Source organism: Protopterus annectens, chromosome 11.part0, assembly GCF_019279795.1.
Source record: "Protopterus annectens isolate FY-2018-M chromosome 11.part0, PAN1.0, whole genome shotgun sequence".
Classification (NCBI taxonomy): Eukaryota; Metazoa; Chordata; order Ceratodontiformes; family Protopteridae; genus Protopterus; species Protopterus annectens.
The window spans coordinates 849,461,891-849,482,137 of record NC_056745.1 but is presented as its reverse complement, the minus strand read 5'-3'; the positions used below and the strand labels follow the sequence as shown (position 1 = coordinate 849,482,137).

The following is a 20,247-nucleotide window of genomic DNA, read 5'->3' as shown; positions in this document are numbered from 1 at the left end:
AAAAAGCCTGTCTGTTTTGTTTGACTTTTGATGTCAGCTCATTTGAAATTACGATAGCCAAAGAAAAGATCAGCACTTTACATTGCATTCATATGATGCAATAGCTAACAATTAATAACAAAGCAGGTATTTGCTAGTGAGATTCCACAGAGAAAATTAAGCCCTGATAATATGAGACAACAAGTAGCACGGCCCAGCAGGACATTCCAGTACATACACCACTATTAATGTTCCAAGTACAGCAACAACAACTCAACAAAACTTCCACTTTTCTCTATTCCATGCCTGTTTTGTTCATTGTCATAAGTTATTCACATCTTCAAATCTCAAATCTCACCTGCTTGGAACAGATAGTTTACTAATGCATTCGGTTTAGCTCATTACAGCTAGTAATACAATTTTACATCTGCATTGCATTTTCCTTATGGTTGTATATTTCTCTGGTCAATATATCATAACACTTAAGTTTTCTTTTGGTTGCTACTGATACTTTCTTGTGAAATAGCCTAACAAGAAAAACAAAATAAAAAAAAAGTTAACAGAAAATTTTATAATGCAGCCTATGAACTTCTACATGAAAGTCAGATATTATACACAAGAATATGAGCTAGTCGCCAGTCATAACTGGTATATTATATGTTCAAGACATGGACGCCAAAACAATTCGATTTGAAAGCAAAGCTCAAAAGGTGAATCTTGGTGTCCATGTTGAGAACACATATTAAAGGGTTATGATCGGAGACCTAATGATTAAATCTTTGTAGAGCATGCAGCTTTATCTGCTTCATGTATTACTAGTTACAGAACAAATAAGAGCTAAGTAGTTTGCTGTCTTTCAATGCTGTAAATACTTAGCAAGTGCTGTCAGGAAGGTACTGTAGTAATGCACTCTTATATAACAGAAAGTCAGGCACATATTACCGTCATAGACAGCAGGCAGAAACAAATCTGTTTTTATTCTGCTGCTGTCATTTGCTAGCCTTTACTGGCAGGTTCAAGCAAAACTTGATCTTAACAACTGAACTAGCCAGTCTTAATAAGTGTAGCAGGGATGGAGCCATTTGTAAAGATTAGTTCTTGGGCTATAGAAGAGCTTAAGCTGCTGAACTGCTTTGTCTTTTTCTGGATATCAGACCGTAATCACTGCACACCATGCATTACAATACAGGCAGCATCTCTTACAACATAAAAATCAGGGTGGGAAATGAAAAAAAGATAGGAAAAATGATAATTCAAGACAGCTTTATGTTAACATCAGATAACCCCAGATCCCCGCAAATGTCTCAGACAGAGCACCAGCAATATTTTCACTGACTCAGCATATTTTAATTCAGAAACCTTTGCAGCTCATGTCCACTGTCTTCATTGTCTGTAGATAATGTGGTATAAGTAATATTAAAGCAGATGATACTAGGGACCTCTCAAATCTTAGTTTGAAGAATGTCAATTTTCAGCCAGAGTAAGCCAATGCCACAGCTGTCCATCTGTATAAAATAGTAGGTATAGCTTTCCGGAGCAAATGCTTTAGAGAAAATGGGATCATAGAAAACAAAGACTGAAATCTCAGTGAATTATTGAAAAGGAGACTGAAAGATAAGTGAACTATTTCAAACCACTGTAATGATTTTACATTCATGTCATAGTCCTATATGTTCACTACTCTACAGGGCCTCCATTTTGAGGCAGAAAGTGCTTGGCTGGCCTCTCCCAGTAAGTAAACACTACAGGGAAATTCAAAGTGTACCATTTATTGGCCAGAGGGCTCACGAGTTATATTTCATTTTCATTTTTGTGGCAATAAATTAGATTCATTTCAGTGCAGTTGTTCACAGTGCAAAGACGGGTGACAGTGACATATACAGAACGCAAACGCCTTGAGAGTGATTTTTTACCTGTGGAACTAACAGTACTGCACAAACCAGTACCTAACTGAATCAAAGCAAGGAGACAAGCTAACAGTAGATAGTTTGTTCACTATGCAGCACTGTTATGAACCTTAGTGCTAAGTACACTAATCTAGGCCCAGACCACAGAGACCACATAAGGAAACCCTTGTATAATCCAGGTCTGGATAACATGGATATGCAGTTTCCAAATGTATCTGTAGCCAGCCTGGTAGATATAGGCATGCTGAGACAATGTAGCAATTGTCTTATGCTTATAACCTTCTAATCCTTAAAGAAACAAACACAGTATGCGACAGATGTACATTCATCAATTCAGTGGAAGCAAAAATCTCGTACACAAGCATGGTTGTCAGGAACACACACTATATCCATTACACACACATCCAGCACACATACAGTCCACTGCACACAAAGACCAACTATACCGAGGTACTGAAAAGCAATCTACTGAAACAGCAAACACCTCCTAAGCTTATACAATGCAAACTCTATCCTCAGCAACCTCTGAGACACTCACCAAAAGCAACACCGAATGTCACATATATGCCTACTCCTAGTGGAGTCCCAACAGCAAAGCCCATAGGACAATCAAACACATTACCCAGGACTCTTGTCATAGCTGACTCCATAGTATGACACACAGATGCTCCACTTACTAGACTAAACCAGGCGAAGATAATGGCTAGTTGCTTCTATGGAACCCTGATCCATCAAGTTACACACACATTCAAGTCACTGCATCACATATACCAGTATGACTGTATCATAGTCCATGTAGGTGTAAATGACCTGAGATATAACTCCTTGAATACATGAAGATAGGCATTGTTGATCTCTTGGACTATGTATCTCAGACAGGTATGTGCTTCGCATTGAGTGGCAGTCTGCCTTCACCAAGCATGATGAACAAAAGATAACTGACTTTAAAAATTGTCTTAGTTTCAAGTGTCACTCCAGGGGGACTTGATATCTATTAGCATGGGATGCAATGGTTAACAAACCATGTTGCTTTGCAAAAGATGGTCTGCACCTTTCTCCCCTATCCTTTTGAATACCGACTAAAACTTTATGCACCTCCTTAGAGTCTTTTTAGGCAATGACAAATTGATAAACCTACCAACATAGCAAATAAAAACACAAATAAAACTCAAAGAAACCTTAATGTGTTACTGTTCCATGCAAGCAGCCTTAACAAAAAACTCCAAACCCTAAAAGCTCTCCTCGCACTGGAGAATATAGACAATTGTGCAGTCACCAAGACAAGGTTTAAAGCCACAGATAGTACTTTGGCATTGCAAGGCTTCCGTGCATTCCACACATGTTGACCATCAACTGCACAGACAGGCACAAAAGGTGGAGGGGTCTTGATCTATGTCACCTAGAAGCATACCTGTAGTTTGGTTAAACAAGGTGATGTCTTGGAGTTTACCCATGTACAAGTCACCTTCTCTAAAGTCCTATACCACATCATAACATACTAAAGATCAACCTCCATGTCCCAAAAATCCCATAGCTTGTACCTCAGCCTATTGGGCTCACTCAATATCCAACCAAATACCGTATTCATGGGATACTTTTTATCCCTCTATAGACTGGGAAACATACACTTACTTCCTCTAACTGTCAAGCACAACATTTCTTGTAGTTCATTAACTCAAATACTATTGATCATATAGTGTGCACGGGTTCACTTCAATTCACTGAACTTTCAATTCACTGACTTTCATTTCACTGACACCATTTCACTGAAATTCATTTCACTGAAACTTCATTTCACTGAAAGTTCATTTCACTGACAAGTATTATTACAAAGTAAATGAAATATGCCCCCTTCCCCACTGTAGTGCGACCCTGGAGTTAGAATATATAGTTAGGGGGGTGTGGGGGGTGCAGCCCCCCACTTACTTTTCCTTTACTAAGCAATATTATATCAAAATGTAAGAATATCATATGAAATGAAGTGGGGGGCTCTGCCCCCCACACACCCCTAACTATATATTCTAACTCCAGGGTCGCACTACAGTGGGGAAGGGGGAATATTCCATTTTATTGCTAATAATAGTTGTCAGTGAAATGAACTTTCAGTGAAATGAAGTTTCAGTGAAATGAATTTCAGTGAAATGGTGTCAGTGAAATGAAAGTCAGTGAATTGAAAGTTCAGTGAATTGAAGTGAACCCAGTGTGCACACCCACCAGAGGTTCAAACACACTGGACTTGGTACTCACCAATATGAGAGAGAGCTTAAATTGCACCACCAAATGTCATTTCCTCACTTGTGAGTTTGGATCATAAAGCAGTCTCCTTTGAGGTAAGAATTGACCTAGCAGCCTGGCAACCTGTACAACCCTGTAAAAGTTAGGAATTATATCAAAGCAAACTATATCCTACTAAGCGACAGTTTGTCAAAATTTTATGCCACTCTTAACCCTGAGTTCACAGCAAGCTATGTGGTATTGTTCACAGAGGCCCTGTACAACCATATGAATGGCTGCATAAAAGCTGTTATACCTACCTAAGTAAGCCTAAAGTAGACCACATTGATGGAACCCAAACCTTAATACAATACAAGGGAAAAAAGTCATTACTAGAGTCAGGAAGAGCAACCCTCACAGTTATAGGAGCTCTCTAACCAAACTAAACAGAAAATTAAGGGGCTTACAACAAGGCTAATTATGAGGTCAAGATAGTCTGACAGGCTAATGATAACCATAAGTACTTTTACAGCTATATGTGAAGCCTAAAAGGCAGCACAAAGCAGTATGCTGAACTGGTGGTCAGTGGTGCCACCTTCACTGAGCACAGCAACATATCAAAATTCTGGCTGACAAATTCAGCTCAAACATCACTCCTTCTCCTCTCCTACCTCCTCCTGTGAGATACCCACTAGCAAGCCCCCAACTATTAACAAGAAACAGGTCCTGGTGGCATACAGTCTTAAATCAGGTTACATACCACATGAATGGAAGACTGCTATGGTAATCCCAGTTCACAAGGGTGGGCCAAAAACTGACCCCAAAAATTACAGACCCATCAGTCTGACCAGTCTATTATGCAAAGCCATGGAAGCAATTACCATGGATATGATCAACAAAGATATAGGCAACCTTCAGACACTGGACCCAACCCAGTCTGGCTTTGTCAAGGGAAGGTCATGTTTACTAAACCTTGCTGATTTCTTTGAGAAGGTTACTGAGGCAATAGCAAATTAGAAAACAGTACATACTACCTACCTGGATCTGGTTACAGCATTCAATATAGTACCACACTCTGGCACAATTGGCAAACTCACTGATCTAGGCATAAGCCCCTACATAACTCACTGGATTGTGAGCTGGCTTACAGGACCCAGGAAGTTAGGATTGGTGAGACCACCTCCACAAAGAGACAGGTCACCAGTGGTGTACCTCAAGGCTCCATGCTGGTCCAGGTCCTATTTGGCATCCACTTCTTGGAGGTCAATGGCAATATCAAAGGTCTTTAGCTGTCCAAGTTCACAGATTACTGCAAATTGGGATTTATCACTGATTCCCCCATGATGCAAATATTTGCAAGAGGGTTTCACACAGACAAATCACTGGGACCACAGCCATGGGCTAAAACTCAATGCCAAAAAAATGCATTACTGTGCCCTTTGTGAAAACAACCACAGAGGTTAATAATTCCATTGATAAGACACCTCTGAGAGTTGACTGAGTAGTCAAGGATTTGAGAACATATGTAGATAGTAATCTGACCCTCAACCAACATGTGACCAACACAGTAATAAAATCATTCTATGCCACCCAACTTATAAGTAGGGGCAAGGCAACCATATCCAAGGAAGTAATAGTATCACTTTATTTAGCCCTGATCAGACCCATCATTGAATATAATGCCCCCTTCAGCATGTACCCAACCAAACACATGCAACAGCTGCAATGCCCACAAAGGTTCCTCAATAAAAGATTTCAGAGCATAAACCCCTTGCTTTATACAAATCACCTAAAGACCCTATCCCCATCTCTGTACTCAGTCTCCTACAAGCTACTGAGATGTGATCTATGTAAACAAGGCATTTGCAATTCTAGCTTTGATGGACCATTTGCACATCCACAAAACAAATACCATTAGAACCATTAGATCCAAATATTTAAACTTTGCTTGCGACATACATAGAACATGCTGGAGAGTTAGATACATGTCTCAGAGGATCCCTATTTTTTGCAGCAATCTCCCAGTTAATAGATTCAGAGATTTTAGCTAGGCTAATGAACCAGAGACTTGTCTAAGCCAAACTAGGTTTTACTAAAAGTATAATGATATCATGTATCCAATTAGGACATCGAGGGCCAGGCATTTATAAGCAACCTCTAGCCATAAGGGACATGGGTGCCAGGTCTAGTGTAACTGTCCTATTCTCCTTGCACTGGTCTAAGCTGTGCTTAATTCTTTCATGTGAAGCAGAGTCCATCCCTGACTCTATTTAAATGTGGCCTGAGCCAATGGATGGGAAATTGAAAACTCACCCTGGGTTTAGCCCCCATGTCACTATTACACAGAGGCAGGTAGTAATCATGTCTAAACTAACATACGTTCTACATACACATTAGAAACATCCTAAGTAATATACCCTCTCTCCTAATATATGCCCATGATACAAATGGAAACACTTGGGTTGGGATGCACAGCTAGGCTTGTAAAGGGCCATGCTCTTGTTAGGCTAGCACACACGTATGAACCTATGAACATAATCATGCTTGCCATCTTAGCAGTTTTGACTGTCTTGATTTTTTAACTTTTAACCAAGCAATAATTGCGGTATCCCCAAAGTCTCAAACAACCCACTAAACAAGTATAGTGGGTCCAAAAACAAAACAGTGTAAGAAACTTCTCTGTGTGGAAGATTTTCTGTCCATATATATCTAGTTAATCACTGTCTATAAATCAGATCAGATAATGGTAGGAGAAGTAGGAAACTTAAACTCGTCCTAAATCAAAAAAATAATAAAAAATATATAATTTGAAATATTGTACAGAATTATTAAGTATTCAAAAGTAATCCAAGCAGGGTAGGCAGTCTGTTTACAGTTGAAAATCCTTTATTATGTACATAGACTCCAGTACAGACTGCCTACCCTGCTTGTATTACTTTCAAGTACTTAATAATTCTGTACAATATTTCAATTTATATATTTTTATTATTTTTGACTCAGGACGAGTTTAAGTTTCCTACTTCTCCTACCATTATCTGATCTGATTTATATACAGTGATTAACTAGATATATATGGATTGAAAATCTTCCACACAGAGAAGTTTCTTACAATGTTTTATTTTTTTTAACTTTTATTATCATTTCCCAATATATAAAATATAAAACAGGAAACTGAAAATTGACTCCTGATTTCCTATAGCCTTCTTTTTAAATCATCTTCACCAAACTGCAATTGGACCTGCTTTGCTTTCTGCTCTAATGTCACACTTTCTTCATCTTTCTCACACTATGAATCCTGCCACTTATATAAAGCACTTCATCTCCATTAAGTCTATCTTGCATAGCTGCTCTGCCTTCACTGACTTGGTTTCTGTGCCATACAGAAGTATTTGCCACACCACTGGTTTGTGCACTTTACTTTTCAGATTCTTTGGCATTCTTCTGCACTCTTAGCCTTTTCCTTCATGCTCATCTGTAAATCTCTCTCTCTACAGATAGATGGATGTGCATATATAGATATCTGTGTCTGTGTGTGTGTGTGTGTGTGTATAGTTATATCTATATTTATATATATATATATATATATATATATATATATATATATGTATATGTATATACACACACACACACACACACACACACACACACACACACACACACACACACACACACACATATATATATATATATGTATATACACACACACACACACACACACACACACACACACACGGATTCCTATTACAAGAATGAAAGTTCACTACTTCGAACTTGTAATAGGAAGCCTCACTTCCGCGAAAGTTCACTTTAATGAAAGTGAACTTTTGTGTAAGTGCACTTCACCGAAAACACCGCAGCACAGTGGAGGACATAAAAACAAGCTATGTCCTTCACTGTGCTGCAGTCGTCATGGACCTTAGGGTTAGGGCACGGGTTAGGGTAAGGGGATAGTTAGTAAAGCTATCCCCTTACCCTAACCCATGCCCTAACCCTAAGGTTCGTGACTATTGCACCATAGTGGATGACATTGCAATGTCCTTCACTGTGCTACAGTCACGAACCTTAGGGTTAGGGCATGGGTCATGGTAAGTACGGGCTATCCCCTTACTATGACCCAAGCCGTAACCCTAAGGTCCGTGAGTACTGCACAGAAGTTCAGTACAACACCCATTCATTGTACTGAATTTTGCGTAAGTGCACTTTCGATTAAGTGCACTTTCGCTGCAATGAACATTCCATGCACTATTTCGAATTAGTGAAAATTTGATCTAGTGTATGGGACCCATATATATATATATATATATATATATACACACACTCACAAATTATATATTTATTTTACTGTTTGCTAAACCAGGTAAGTGGACTGGTCCAAAGACCCTTTTCAGCCATGACCAGGGAGGAACATACAGTGCATATACATATAAGAGTATAACAGTCCACTTGTAGCATAAAAAGAATATACAGTAAGTATGAAACCAGTTTAAAGACACAGAAATAGGATCCAAGTTCAAAATACTTAATTCTACATGTTATACTTAGTAGTTGGGGAACTACTTTATACTGTGACTAAACAGAAAACATATTGTAGCTATGAAAAACATTTACCGTTTTCACGTGGAAAGGATACTACAGTTATATACAATACATATAATTTCATGTTACATAAATAGTTAAGAGGCAAACTCAAAGCAGGCAGCAATTGACTAGTGAGTAATAAAGGATTGAACAGTGTCCCTAAATATTTGCAAGTGATGAGATAACACATTTTTGAACTCACGGAGGGATTCTTTATCTCTAATTTTGGATGGGAGTTTGTTCTATAATGCTGGCTCTGTCTTAGACAAAGTCCATTCTCCCATAGCAGTCTTGAAAAAATGTCTGCTTAGAGTGATTGTGCAATCTTGTGAATTTCTTTGAGAGTATACCTGCAATCTTAGGTGACAGGGTTCCTTCTAATGGGTGGGGGCACAATAGCCTTGTTTTAATATATTAAATACAAAGTTAACCAGAAGTTGGATTGCTCTTTCCATTGTAGATAGCCATTCTTATTTTCACATATTGTAAATATTTTCAAGCATATAGACGGATACTTACAAGTGTAATGAAAACATTCTTCCAGAAGACAACATATAACCAATTTATATATTGTCAGTATTAGTCCCCTGCTTTTCACTTTGTTCATAAGTGACTTCTCAGAAGATCTGTCATAACTGAATGCTACTATATACACAGCTAACTGTCTTCTTCTGGAAGTAGATAAATCTATATCAAGGCTGCAAGCTCATATATAACAATCATTCTCAGAACTATGCCAGTAGGCCTCAGATAATAGATTACTAATACATTACAACAGAACTAATATTATGATATTTGCATCCTCCAACAATTGCTAATAACACACATAAATTAATGTTTTATGACAATAAAAGTAACATAATCCCCATAGTCTCAGAAGGGTCTATATCATTTCATTGAAAACTCATTTCATTGAAGCTTAATTCATTGACACATATTCACTGAAAGCTCACTTCACTGAAAACCCAGTTCACTGAAAGCTCACTTCACTGAAAACCCATTTCACTGAAACTCATTTCATTGAAAGGTATAGATGGCCTATTCCCCACTGTTGTGTGATCCTGGAGTTAGTATATAAAGTAAGGGGGGTGTGGGGGGCACAGCCACACAAAAGTGGCTTACTAGCAAGGATTTCAAATGCCCTGTTTTCAACATAATCAGCCAGGTGATAATATTTTGTCTGAAACTGACTTGTTCTAGTTTGGAAATTAAGTTGTGGTTAATCATTTTAAATACACCAGCAACACCAGCAAATATTCAAAAAAAGGACTAATAACATAGGCATAAAGTTCAGCATGAGCAAATATAATACAATGTATTTTGGAAAACATAATTTAAATAACTCAGTATATTTTACATGACTTTTTCTATAGCAGGTAAAGCATTACAAAGATTTGTGAATAAAAGAATGATCCAATTTATCTTTCTGCTCTCATGTTAAAAAGTACGAACCAACCTAATGAAACAGACTTGGTAGATGAATGGGATGAGACAAGCATAGTATCACTATATAAACTTATGTTATGCCACCTATGGAATATACTAATCTATTTTGCCTGAAGACTGATGGACAATTAGAAAAATAGTAACAGTCAAATATTTAAATTACAGAAAAAGATGAACCATCTGAATTTGTATACTATAGACTAACACTATATGTTTGCATGTGGGAAATTAATTTTTGTACTTAAAAAGTTTTATGGCAAATCCAATCGTGCCTTTTTATCAGAGATTAATACATTTAAACTTAGTTAAGTATTTTACGTAGAGTATTTAAAAGCAACATTAATAAGTACCCAGGCAGCAGAAAAAACAATCACAATCAACCTCATCAATAGCCAAAGTGTTATAAGCTTGGCAACAAAACCTAAGAACAAATGAAATTATTTAATATCATCCCCATACTTCACATACAGTGATTACTCTGGCAATACCAGATAAGGAGAGCAAAGCTGAAGAATTCGTTCAGAAAAACAATAATGTAAACATAAAGTACTACTTCTAAAAGTTCACATTATATCAGTGTAAGAACTGCCAAGTCTTAAATCTGCATTTCTGGTTATGAAGGCAACCTTTCCTTCATTCTGTCACTCCTACTACACTTACAGTGCCTTGTCAAGAAACTATTAAAATTAACAGTTTAGAGATCAGTTAAATCTAAAACAGTCACATCCTCAGTAAATGGATCCAGTAGCCAAATGTTTTAAACCAACAAATCATTAAATGTAGAACCTGAACATCTGTACTGTGATTTGTCAGTGTTATAACCATGGCATTGCCTAATACGTAAAACTATCGCGTTTTATGTTGCTCTTCTGTCTAAACAAATTGCCTCTGTCGGGCATGAAACACATGTTGAAAATAATACTTTCTTAACTCTGTTTATATAGGTCATTTAGGTTTTCAAACAGGTGAAGGACAGATTAAACTTCTCATCCACTTTTTTTCACTACTGCCCTGTTAGTCATCTGCTTCCTTATTTTTTCCCAGCAACAAAATTAAATAAAGACATTCTTAAGAAGATATTTTTTCATCACAGACAACTGTCATTCTTTTTTATGAAAATACACAAATATATATTTTCATCTAAGAGGTAATATGACTTAAACAGTATTCATGTCATCTTACTGTAGTTTTATCTCAACATAGCACTATTTAGACACAGTTACCACCAGAAGTAACTCAAAAGCAAGTTACATGTATTAAGGGGGATCCTCCTTTCTTAAGCACGACAATTTCAAATAAAGGGCAATTTTTGATGAGTTGTGCTTAAATAATGCAACAGTATCATTTGATATTATGTTCCCACATTCTTGCTGTATATACTCCATAATCTGGCTATACAAATACAACAATTTATTTGGCCACTTATGTTCCAAAGTTTTAAACAAAGACACAGGATTCTTGCAATACATTAAAGCAGCAAAGCAGAAGCCATGAAAGGAAACTACTGTTTAAAAACTGTAAGGACATTTTACATATATCTTATGAGCAGTTTGGGTGTCACATGAGTTTCTTGTGCATGCACTGTCATTAAATAAAGAAAATTGATTGTTTACCTGCAGGTTTCAATTGTTTTCCATCAACTGTTATTTTAACTGCCTTACTAACCATGATGCCCGCCTCTGGGGTTTCTTGACCTGTTCCTGAAGGAAAGAATATAAGGCAGAATGAAAATTCTAAATGTACTGATAATTTACTAAGAAAGCAACACAAAAGACATTTTGAATTAACATAATGATAAATTTAGTTAATAGCAGGAAAAAAAGATCTTTTTCAGACTCACCCTAGCTAAGTAACTTGCTCAGAGTCATATTGTGAGGCAATGGATGCAGAGGGGAATCAAGCCTTGCTCCAGTGGAGCACAGGAAACAACTTGTAAACAGCACCTTAATCCTCTAAACCAACTGCCCAACAAAGATTCTATCTTAAATCCGGCAAATCTGACAGTTTAAACTTGCAAGTATTCAATATTTGACTATGTTCAAGAAAATGTTCTGTGTGAATCCGCCCAAATAATAATAATAATAATAATAACAACAACATTGCAGTGTACATTTCTGGTATCCTTTCAGTGGGTAACAAGTGCCTTTGTAATATTCTCTAAAATAGGTTTCATAGGTTCATAAGTGTGTACTAGACTAATGGACCTGGAGCCTTTACAAGCCTAGCCCATAGAATTACCCTAACATCATGCCACCTGACCTTAGTTTCCAGTGCCTCTGTCGAGTAGAGCCACTGGAGTGATCCCCGGAGTGAATTTACTATTTCCCATCCATTCATCAAGATTTGTCTTGAAGTGGGTCAGTGATGTGCTCTGTTTGACATGTATGGAAAGTCTATTCCATAGCATGTGCAGTCTCTGGGTTATAAACCTGTCCCTCGAGCATGTTTCGTTGATTGTGGTAATTTATTTATTATTTATTTATTTATTTCCAGTTTGACTTCAGTGAAGGCCCAGGGAGAAAAGCTCCATGAGACAGATTACGGTAAAGATAGCAGTCCAATAAAAATAAAAATACAAGTACAAATACATATCAAATAATACAAAATGTGAGCAATATTGTCCATAGTGGAAAAATATCGTGCAGATACATTTTAACAAATTCACACAGTTAAAGTCAAAAGTCAAGAGCTAGTTACAATATTTATAGAGCATGAGAGATCACATAGGAATTAGCTATAGAAGGTTATAGCCAGCTATAAGGTGCTTAGAAACTCAGCAGGATACCATCCCAGGGGCTTTTGTTAAAAAGTTCTAGGTAGGGAGAATGCAGTTACACTTCCGTTTGGAGGAGAGGTAGGTGTAAAGCTGTGTTTTGAAGTTGTTTGCATTTGACATTGTCCTTACTGTGGAAGGGAGAGAGTTCCATTTCCTACCTAAGGAGAAGGAGAGGAGAAGTTGTCCAGCAGGATGTTCAGGTTTGTGGACAGTAATTAAGTTTTGGTTTCAGATCTGAGAGTTCTGTTTGGGGTGTATGGATGAAGGATGTTAGAGCAGGGCATTTGATTAGATTAAATATTAGTCTATGTGCTATAGTGAGCTGGAGGAAGTCCAGGTAATTTGTGAATTCTAACCAGTTGAGGGACTGGAGGGCTACACAGTGGTGAGTGGAATGTTTGGCTTTCGTGGCAAATTTAGAAATTTTGTTATAACAGCTTTCAAGTTTGGAAATGATGGAAGAGGATAGGTTAGTTAGTAGCAGGGTGCCATACAGAAGGGAGGGAAGGAAGTAAGAGGAGGGCAGAGTATGCCTGGTAGAAGTAGAGAGGAAGTACTTGTTCCTGTATGGCATACCTAGTTTTTGTAATGAGGTATGCTAATGTAATGAGGTTGAGGTTTCTGGAGCATGTGGTGAGGAAGGATTGGGCTTCTTTAGATGTATAATTACTAACAGAGCTGGGTCAGACATGGCTTTGTAAATCAAGCAGAGGTTGCCTTTAAGTAGGCAATATGATGCAAAGGATAGTTGGAGTTTTTGGAGTCTGTCCATATAGGACAAGTGTTTAAGGCCTAGGATCCTCTTTGGAGGTACTTTTGTGGCCTCTCCAGTTGTTGCAGGTGTCTAGTGAGGTACATACCAAGTGGACCATTGTACTAGATGACTGGCCTAATGAAGGAAGAGTAGAGGGAGACAATGACTTCTTTCTTCCTGGATGCAAAACCCTTAGTAATGAGATGTGCCACGTGGAAGGACTTTATGACCACAGTGGCAATGGGGTGGTCAAAAGAGATGTTGCTGTCAACCTGTGTTCCCAGATCTCTTATAACACCTTCTGTGTTCAGTGGACTACCATCGATGTGGTAATTAATGGGAACCGTGTTTTTCCCAAAGGGGATGATGACACATTTTTTGGCATTAAGCTTAAGGTCATGGTTCTGACACCAGTCATTGGTCTCAGTGAAGCCTTTCTGTAGGATGTCAGCATCACTTGGGGAGTTAATAATAGCTCCCAAATTGCAATTCTCTGTGAAATTTGTCAGCCAGAGTCCCTTTGTGTAGGCCTATACTTCAGAGAAGTAGATACCAAACAGGAGAGGACCCAGGATCAAACCGTCTGGGACTCCCCTCGTGACTCATCAGCAGTCTGACTTATAGTCAGCTACTTTCACACTGTGGATTCTATCTGTGGGCCAGTTTGCAACCCACCTAGTGATATAGGGCTTGATGCCTAGCTTAGTGAGTTTTTCTATGATTCCTGAGTGGGGAATGGCATCAAAGGCCTTGGCCAGATCAAGGTAGGTTGTATGAACCACCTTGCTTTCATCCACAGCTCTGGTGACTGACTCAAAGAAGTCAACCAGGTTGAGCATGCATGATCTACCTTTCACAAAACCAAACTGTGTGGGATCCAGAGTTTGGAGATTCCCTATATCCTTGTTTATTAGGTCCATGATGATGTGTTCCATAGCTTTGCATATCGGATTTGTCAGGCTAATGGGGCAATAGTTCCCAGGATCTGTAGTCACTCATCCTTTGTGGAGACGAATGACTGTAGCCGTGTACCATTCGGTAGGGACAAAGCCTGAGGTGAGGCTGTGATTGAACAGGGCACACAGGTGAGGTGCCAGTTCACTCTGTAGTTCATGTAGAACACAGCCAGGGATATTGTCAGGTCCCACAGAAGCTGTATTCTTGGCCTTGGGAAGTGCTGTTTTAACCTGTGCAGCAGTAATACTGGGTGTTTGGCAATCTACTGGTATTGTGATTGGTCCTTTGGGGCGGTAAAGTCGGCACTGAATCTGTCGGCAAAAATATAGAAATAGGATTGTCTAGCAAGCAATCACACATGGTAGAAGCTTTCAGACTGCCTTATTACATTATACTTGCATCCCTTAATTCTGTACTACATTGGAGGGGAGTCCTGTTAACATTGCAGGATCCATTTCAGTTGAAAATGTAATCTTTTTAAATATTTCAACATGCAAGGAAGCAGGACAAATGCAGACATTTCCAGTAATGGCCTACTTACGTTAAAAAGATCATAAAATAAATCAGTAAACGAAAAGGTACATAAACGTGTAACCATTAACTTCCAGCAATGTTAAGTATTGACATTAAATATGATACATATTTGGCAAACTTACAAGTAAAGAAAACTGTCACCAAACACTGTCAGCAGCAAAAATCATGTATAATCAGCCAACTCTTCAGTACAAGCTGTTTTAATTCTTCCACATAAAAAATCTTACAGATTGAGCGCTTTTATCCCCTAAACTGGGAACTTCATCAGAATCTAATTAAACTCTATCATTTGTTCATTTAAATACTGATTAAAATGCTGATGTCACAACCATTCTCATTATTTTAAAGGTACCATCACATAACGTCTCCAAATACGTTTCTATACTAACAAAAAACTGCAATAGTTAAAAAACAATTCCAGTGATAAAAAATATACCTTACATTAGATCCTAACTTATGAATACTAACTTAAAACCTTTATTAAATACCAACAGCTGAATTTGTGGAAATGTTTAACAAGCATGGATTACAGCTGATTGAAAAAGATTATTGAAGTCAGTGATGCTAAGTTATGTGTATTACTCACTGATATAGAAAAATTGAACAAAGATATTCAAGAAGATTTATTGTTTCCACAATATGACAAATTGTATGTTAAACAAATAGAAGGTATTGAATATAAATGTGATACACTTTTTAAAAGGAAATGTAAGATAATTTAAAGAGATTTGGCAGAATATGAGGCTAAGAAAGCACATACACAGAAGGAAGAACAGGATCCTTCTTTTACAAATAAATATAAAAAGTAGGTCACAGAACCAGTTCTATTATACATCAAATAATAAACAAGTTTATGATTACAGACCATCCTATTATAGAAACAATAATTTTTTAAAGAGTAAATGGGGGGAAGGAGGGGTAGAAGATGAGACTGATCAAGTGAGCTATCAGCGACCATGGAGGGACAGCGAATACAGAGGGAGATGAATGAGCAAAGTGTAGAAGACGAGATACAAAATGAAGGCGTTGTCAACACATACAAAGGGTACCACATCTATAATTATACAGAAACAGTGCTTACTAAAGAACATTTTTCTTTTTCATGAAAGGTTTAAAATATGTTCTAACAAGGAAGTTTAACTACACTGATGCAATTTCAGAGCTTAAAATGTTTATCAGGAAACTTAATTTGGCATATATATTTCAAAATCAAAATTCAGGTAGAAATTATGAAAAAGAGATAAAAAATTAAAAAGTACTTTTAATCCCCCTTTGCAACCTACCCTTGGGGTCTTAGAAAAAGCTATTATGGATGACCTATATGCACTTAAAAACAAAGAAGAAAAACAGTATATGGTTCATTAGAATATAAATAAAAATGCTGGTTACTGCCACAGCACGCTTGCTTATAAACAGGTAAATAAATAAGTAAATAACTCAGGCAAGCGTCGACAGAGTGAGAAATAACATCCAATGTGTAGAAAATCCAAGCAATCCAGTCTTCTGAAACAGATAAATCAGTTTATTTCACAGATGAACCACGATAAGCGCTTTCACTAACTAGTAGCTTCTTCAGATCACAAACAGGAAGCACAATAGCCATGTGCTTTAAATATTTGCATGTTAATTAATCAACCAACTTTTAAAGCAGAAGCGCCATAAAACAAAACTTAAAAACTAAATATATAAACATAATATCATTGACATCTAAAGTAGACAATAGTGTATGCATATTCTATTGAAAATTAAAAATTAAAAATTAAAATGACTTCATTACATAAAGAATGTAAAAACATATTATAAGCAGCATACTATCAAGTATAAAGGTATATGCAGCCTAATACATAAATGCATGTGATAGTCATATTAAATAAAACCTTAATACATACAAGTAATAATGCAAGGCAACTTATAAACTAAGCAAGGTAGATACCATCAGAAACATGATAGCTAACAATAAAAAATAGTCATATGCAGATCGAGAGAACTATTATCGAACAAGTGATACTTGTTATAGTAAAGTCAGTACATGAATGTATATCTGCATCTGTATAAAAAATGTATATAAGTGTAGTGTCTAAATAAATATATATATCTAGATGTAAAATATGAGTGCATATGTACAAGAATAAATAAATAAATAAATAAATAAATAGAAGAATAAATTATCTAGAAGTATGGAGCTAAAAACCTTGACGAAACTGCAATGTGAAATAAATAGGTTACCCAGAAAAAATGTATATGTGCAAGTATCAAAATACATTAAAATCTAAAAAATATCAGAACTTAGTATGCCTACGCTTCTTTATATATGGTTCATACTTTAGACAAAAAAGAAAAAAAATGTTATTAGAACAACTTAGAGATGACAAATCCATTAGGGTCATGAGACCAGATAAGGGAGGGGGTACAGTTATATATGGGACATTACAATACTCTTAAAAAAATTTGAGATGTTATAAGATACTGAAACATACTCTAAATGCCACACTTAATGAAATTAATATATGACATTGTTGAATTGACTACTATTTGGAGGAATATTTGATAGATGAAAGGATTACACCAGAGATATACATTTTTTTAAAAGTTAAACACCCAGTTAGAGCCACTATATTTGGGATTCCTAAGACCCACAAAGTGTTAGATGTCTTGAAGTTTAGGCCTATTGTGGCAAGACAAGGTTCTAAAACTCATCCATTTGGGGTGGTAATAGACAAATGGTTAAAACAAGTTTGCAATAAGGTTGACCACCTTTTGAAAGATTCGTGGGACTTCCTTACCAGGATTAAAAATACCCTTTGGGAAGAAAATATCTCTTTTCTTACAAATGATGTGGTGGACTTATATACATCAATTCCCAGACAGGAAGGGATAGAGCTTTTTGCTGAAAGCATGAAGAGACACATTAACTTTTGTGAGGACAAAGTGAATTTGATTTAAGAAGTCATGGAGTGAGTGTTGGATAATAACTGTATATACTATGAGGGAGAATATTTTAAGCAAAATAAGGGCATAGCGATGGGGGCATCTTGTGCTGGAATGGGAACAAACTAAAGTGTTTCCTAGTGAATGGTTTAGATACATAAAACTGTATGTGCAGTTTTTGGATGATATTTTTATTCTGTGGACAGGGACGGAGGCAAACAAAAAAGAATTTGTTGAATACTTGAATAGTTCATCCATTTTTATTTGAAATTTACTAGTATGAGTAGTGCAAAGAGTATTATTTATTTGGACACACACATACAAAAAACTAGTAATGGATTTAAAGCAAATATATATATAGGAAACCTACATTTAGTAATTCCTATTTAAAGTATACTAGTAATAACCCTTACCATCAAAAGAACAATATTGTCAAAGGTCAACTGATTTGGGTTGCCCGTATGACTTCTGATGTAAATGACATTGATGAATTGCAAAAAGTTGCCCATTTATTCTGTGAAAGAGGGTATCCAGTTAGTATGGTAAAAAAGAACTTGGAATATGTTAAAAAAAGAGTGGGGTGTAAAGTTTAAACCCCTATCAGGCAATGTATTACAACTACAAGAAACTTCCGGAGAAGAGAAAAAGTTTCAGAGGGCTATAGTAATTCTATTTAATGGATAAGTTAAACAAGTGAAAATGATTTTTGGGAATAACTGGTCTATTTTGAAGACTAATCCTAAGATGATATCAGCGGCAGGTAATGAACTGACCTTTGTACACAAAACAGGTTTCAACCTTAAAGAAGTTTTTGAACTAACTAAAAAAGTGAGGCGGTAGAAAATGTAGGCATTACAAAATGTGGTGCTTGCTTATAATGTAAATACATTCAAACTAAGAACACAGTTAATTTACAAAACATGTTGAGTTCTAAAGTGCTTTTAAAAAGGGTAATTGTCAAACAACAGGGGTTATTTATTTGGCAGTCTGCAAATCCTGCCCAGCTTACTATATAGGTAAGACTGAAATATGACTTAGGGACAGGATATATGAACATCAGTATCAGATTACCACAATGAATTTGAATAATGCTTTATACAAACATTCTACAATACGTATAAATTTTGTTCGTTTTTTATTTGGCATAGTGGAAAGAGTGACCAAAACCCTAGGGGTGGTGATTATAAGAACTACATAGAGGAAAGGCAGACTAAATGGCAAATAAAATTAGCAGTGACAGAAACACCAGGTTTAAATGAAATGGTATTCCTCAAACCAGTATTAGTTAGGAAAGCTACCTTTTAAGTTCTTATTGTACATATTTTGGGAATTGTTTACACACTTTTGACTATAATTATTTATATTATGTTAAAATATATTAAACATATATCTTTTTAAGATGTTGGTATTTAATAAAGGTTTTAAGTTAGTATTTATAAGTTAGAAGCTAATGTAAGGTGTATTTTTTATCACTGGAATTGTTTTTTAACTATTGCAGTTTTTTGTTAGTATAGAAACATATTTGGAGAAGTTATGTGATGGTACCTTTAAAATAATGGGAATGGTTGTGACATCAGCATTTTAATCAGCATTTAAATGAACAAATGATGGAGTTCAATTAGATTCTGATGAAGTTCCCAGTTTAGGGGATAAAAGTGCTCAATCTGTAAGATTTTTTATGGGGAAGAATTAAAACAGCTTGTACTAAAGAGTTGGCTGATTATACGTGATTTTTGCTGCTGACAGTGTTTGGTGACAGTTTTGTTTAGTATATTTGGGACACTGTGGTTGCCTTTGTTCATTTATTGTGGTTGAAACTTACAGGTAAAAGTTTTACTGTAAAGCAGACACCAGCAGTAGAAATCAGGTAAGTCAATTCAACTGAAATGGATCCTGCACTATTAACAGGACTTCCCTCCAAGGTAGTACAGAATTAAGGGATGCAAGTATAATTTAATAAGGCAGTCCGAAAGCATCTATCGCGTGATTGCTTACTAGACAATACTATTTCTATATTTTTGTCTTTTGTAGATTGCCTTGTTTAGAACCTTGTGGACTTAAAAAAGCTAAGGAAGAGATATTCATGATTTATGTACAGTGCTTCATAATCTCAGTCCAATAACAATACAAACTACACTGCCACAAACATATCACTGTTAAAAAGTATTTAGTTT

At 36.5% G+C, this 20,247-nt stretch overlaps 1 protein-coding gene across 4 annotated transcripts in view; it reads right to left on the bottom strand.

The window, feature by feature from the left end:
* CACNA2D1 (calcium voltage-gated channel auxiliary subunit alpha2delta 1) overlaps positions 1 to 20,247 on the bottom strand; it is a 3,475,830-nt gene that overhangs the window by 186,190 nt on the left and 3,269,393 nt on the right. For all 4 annotated transcript variants that reach the window (XM_044088264.1, XM_044088265.1, XM_044088266.1 and 1 more), the window contains one exon: positions 11,738 to 11,824. In XM_044088264.1, coding sequence (XP_043944199.1) covers positions 11,738 to 11,824 — 87 coding nt within the window. The remainder of the gene's footprint in view (positions 1 to 11,737; positions 11,825 to 20,247) is intronic.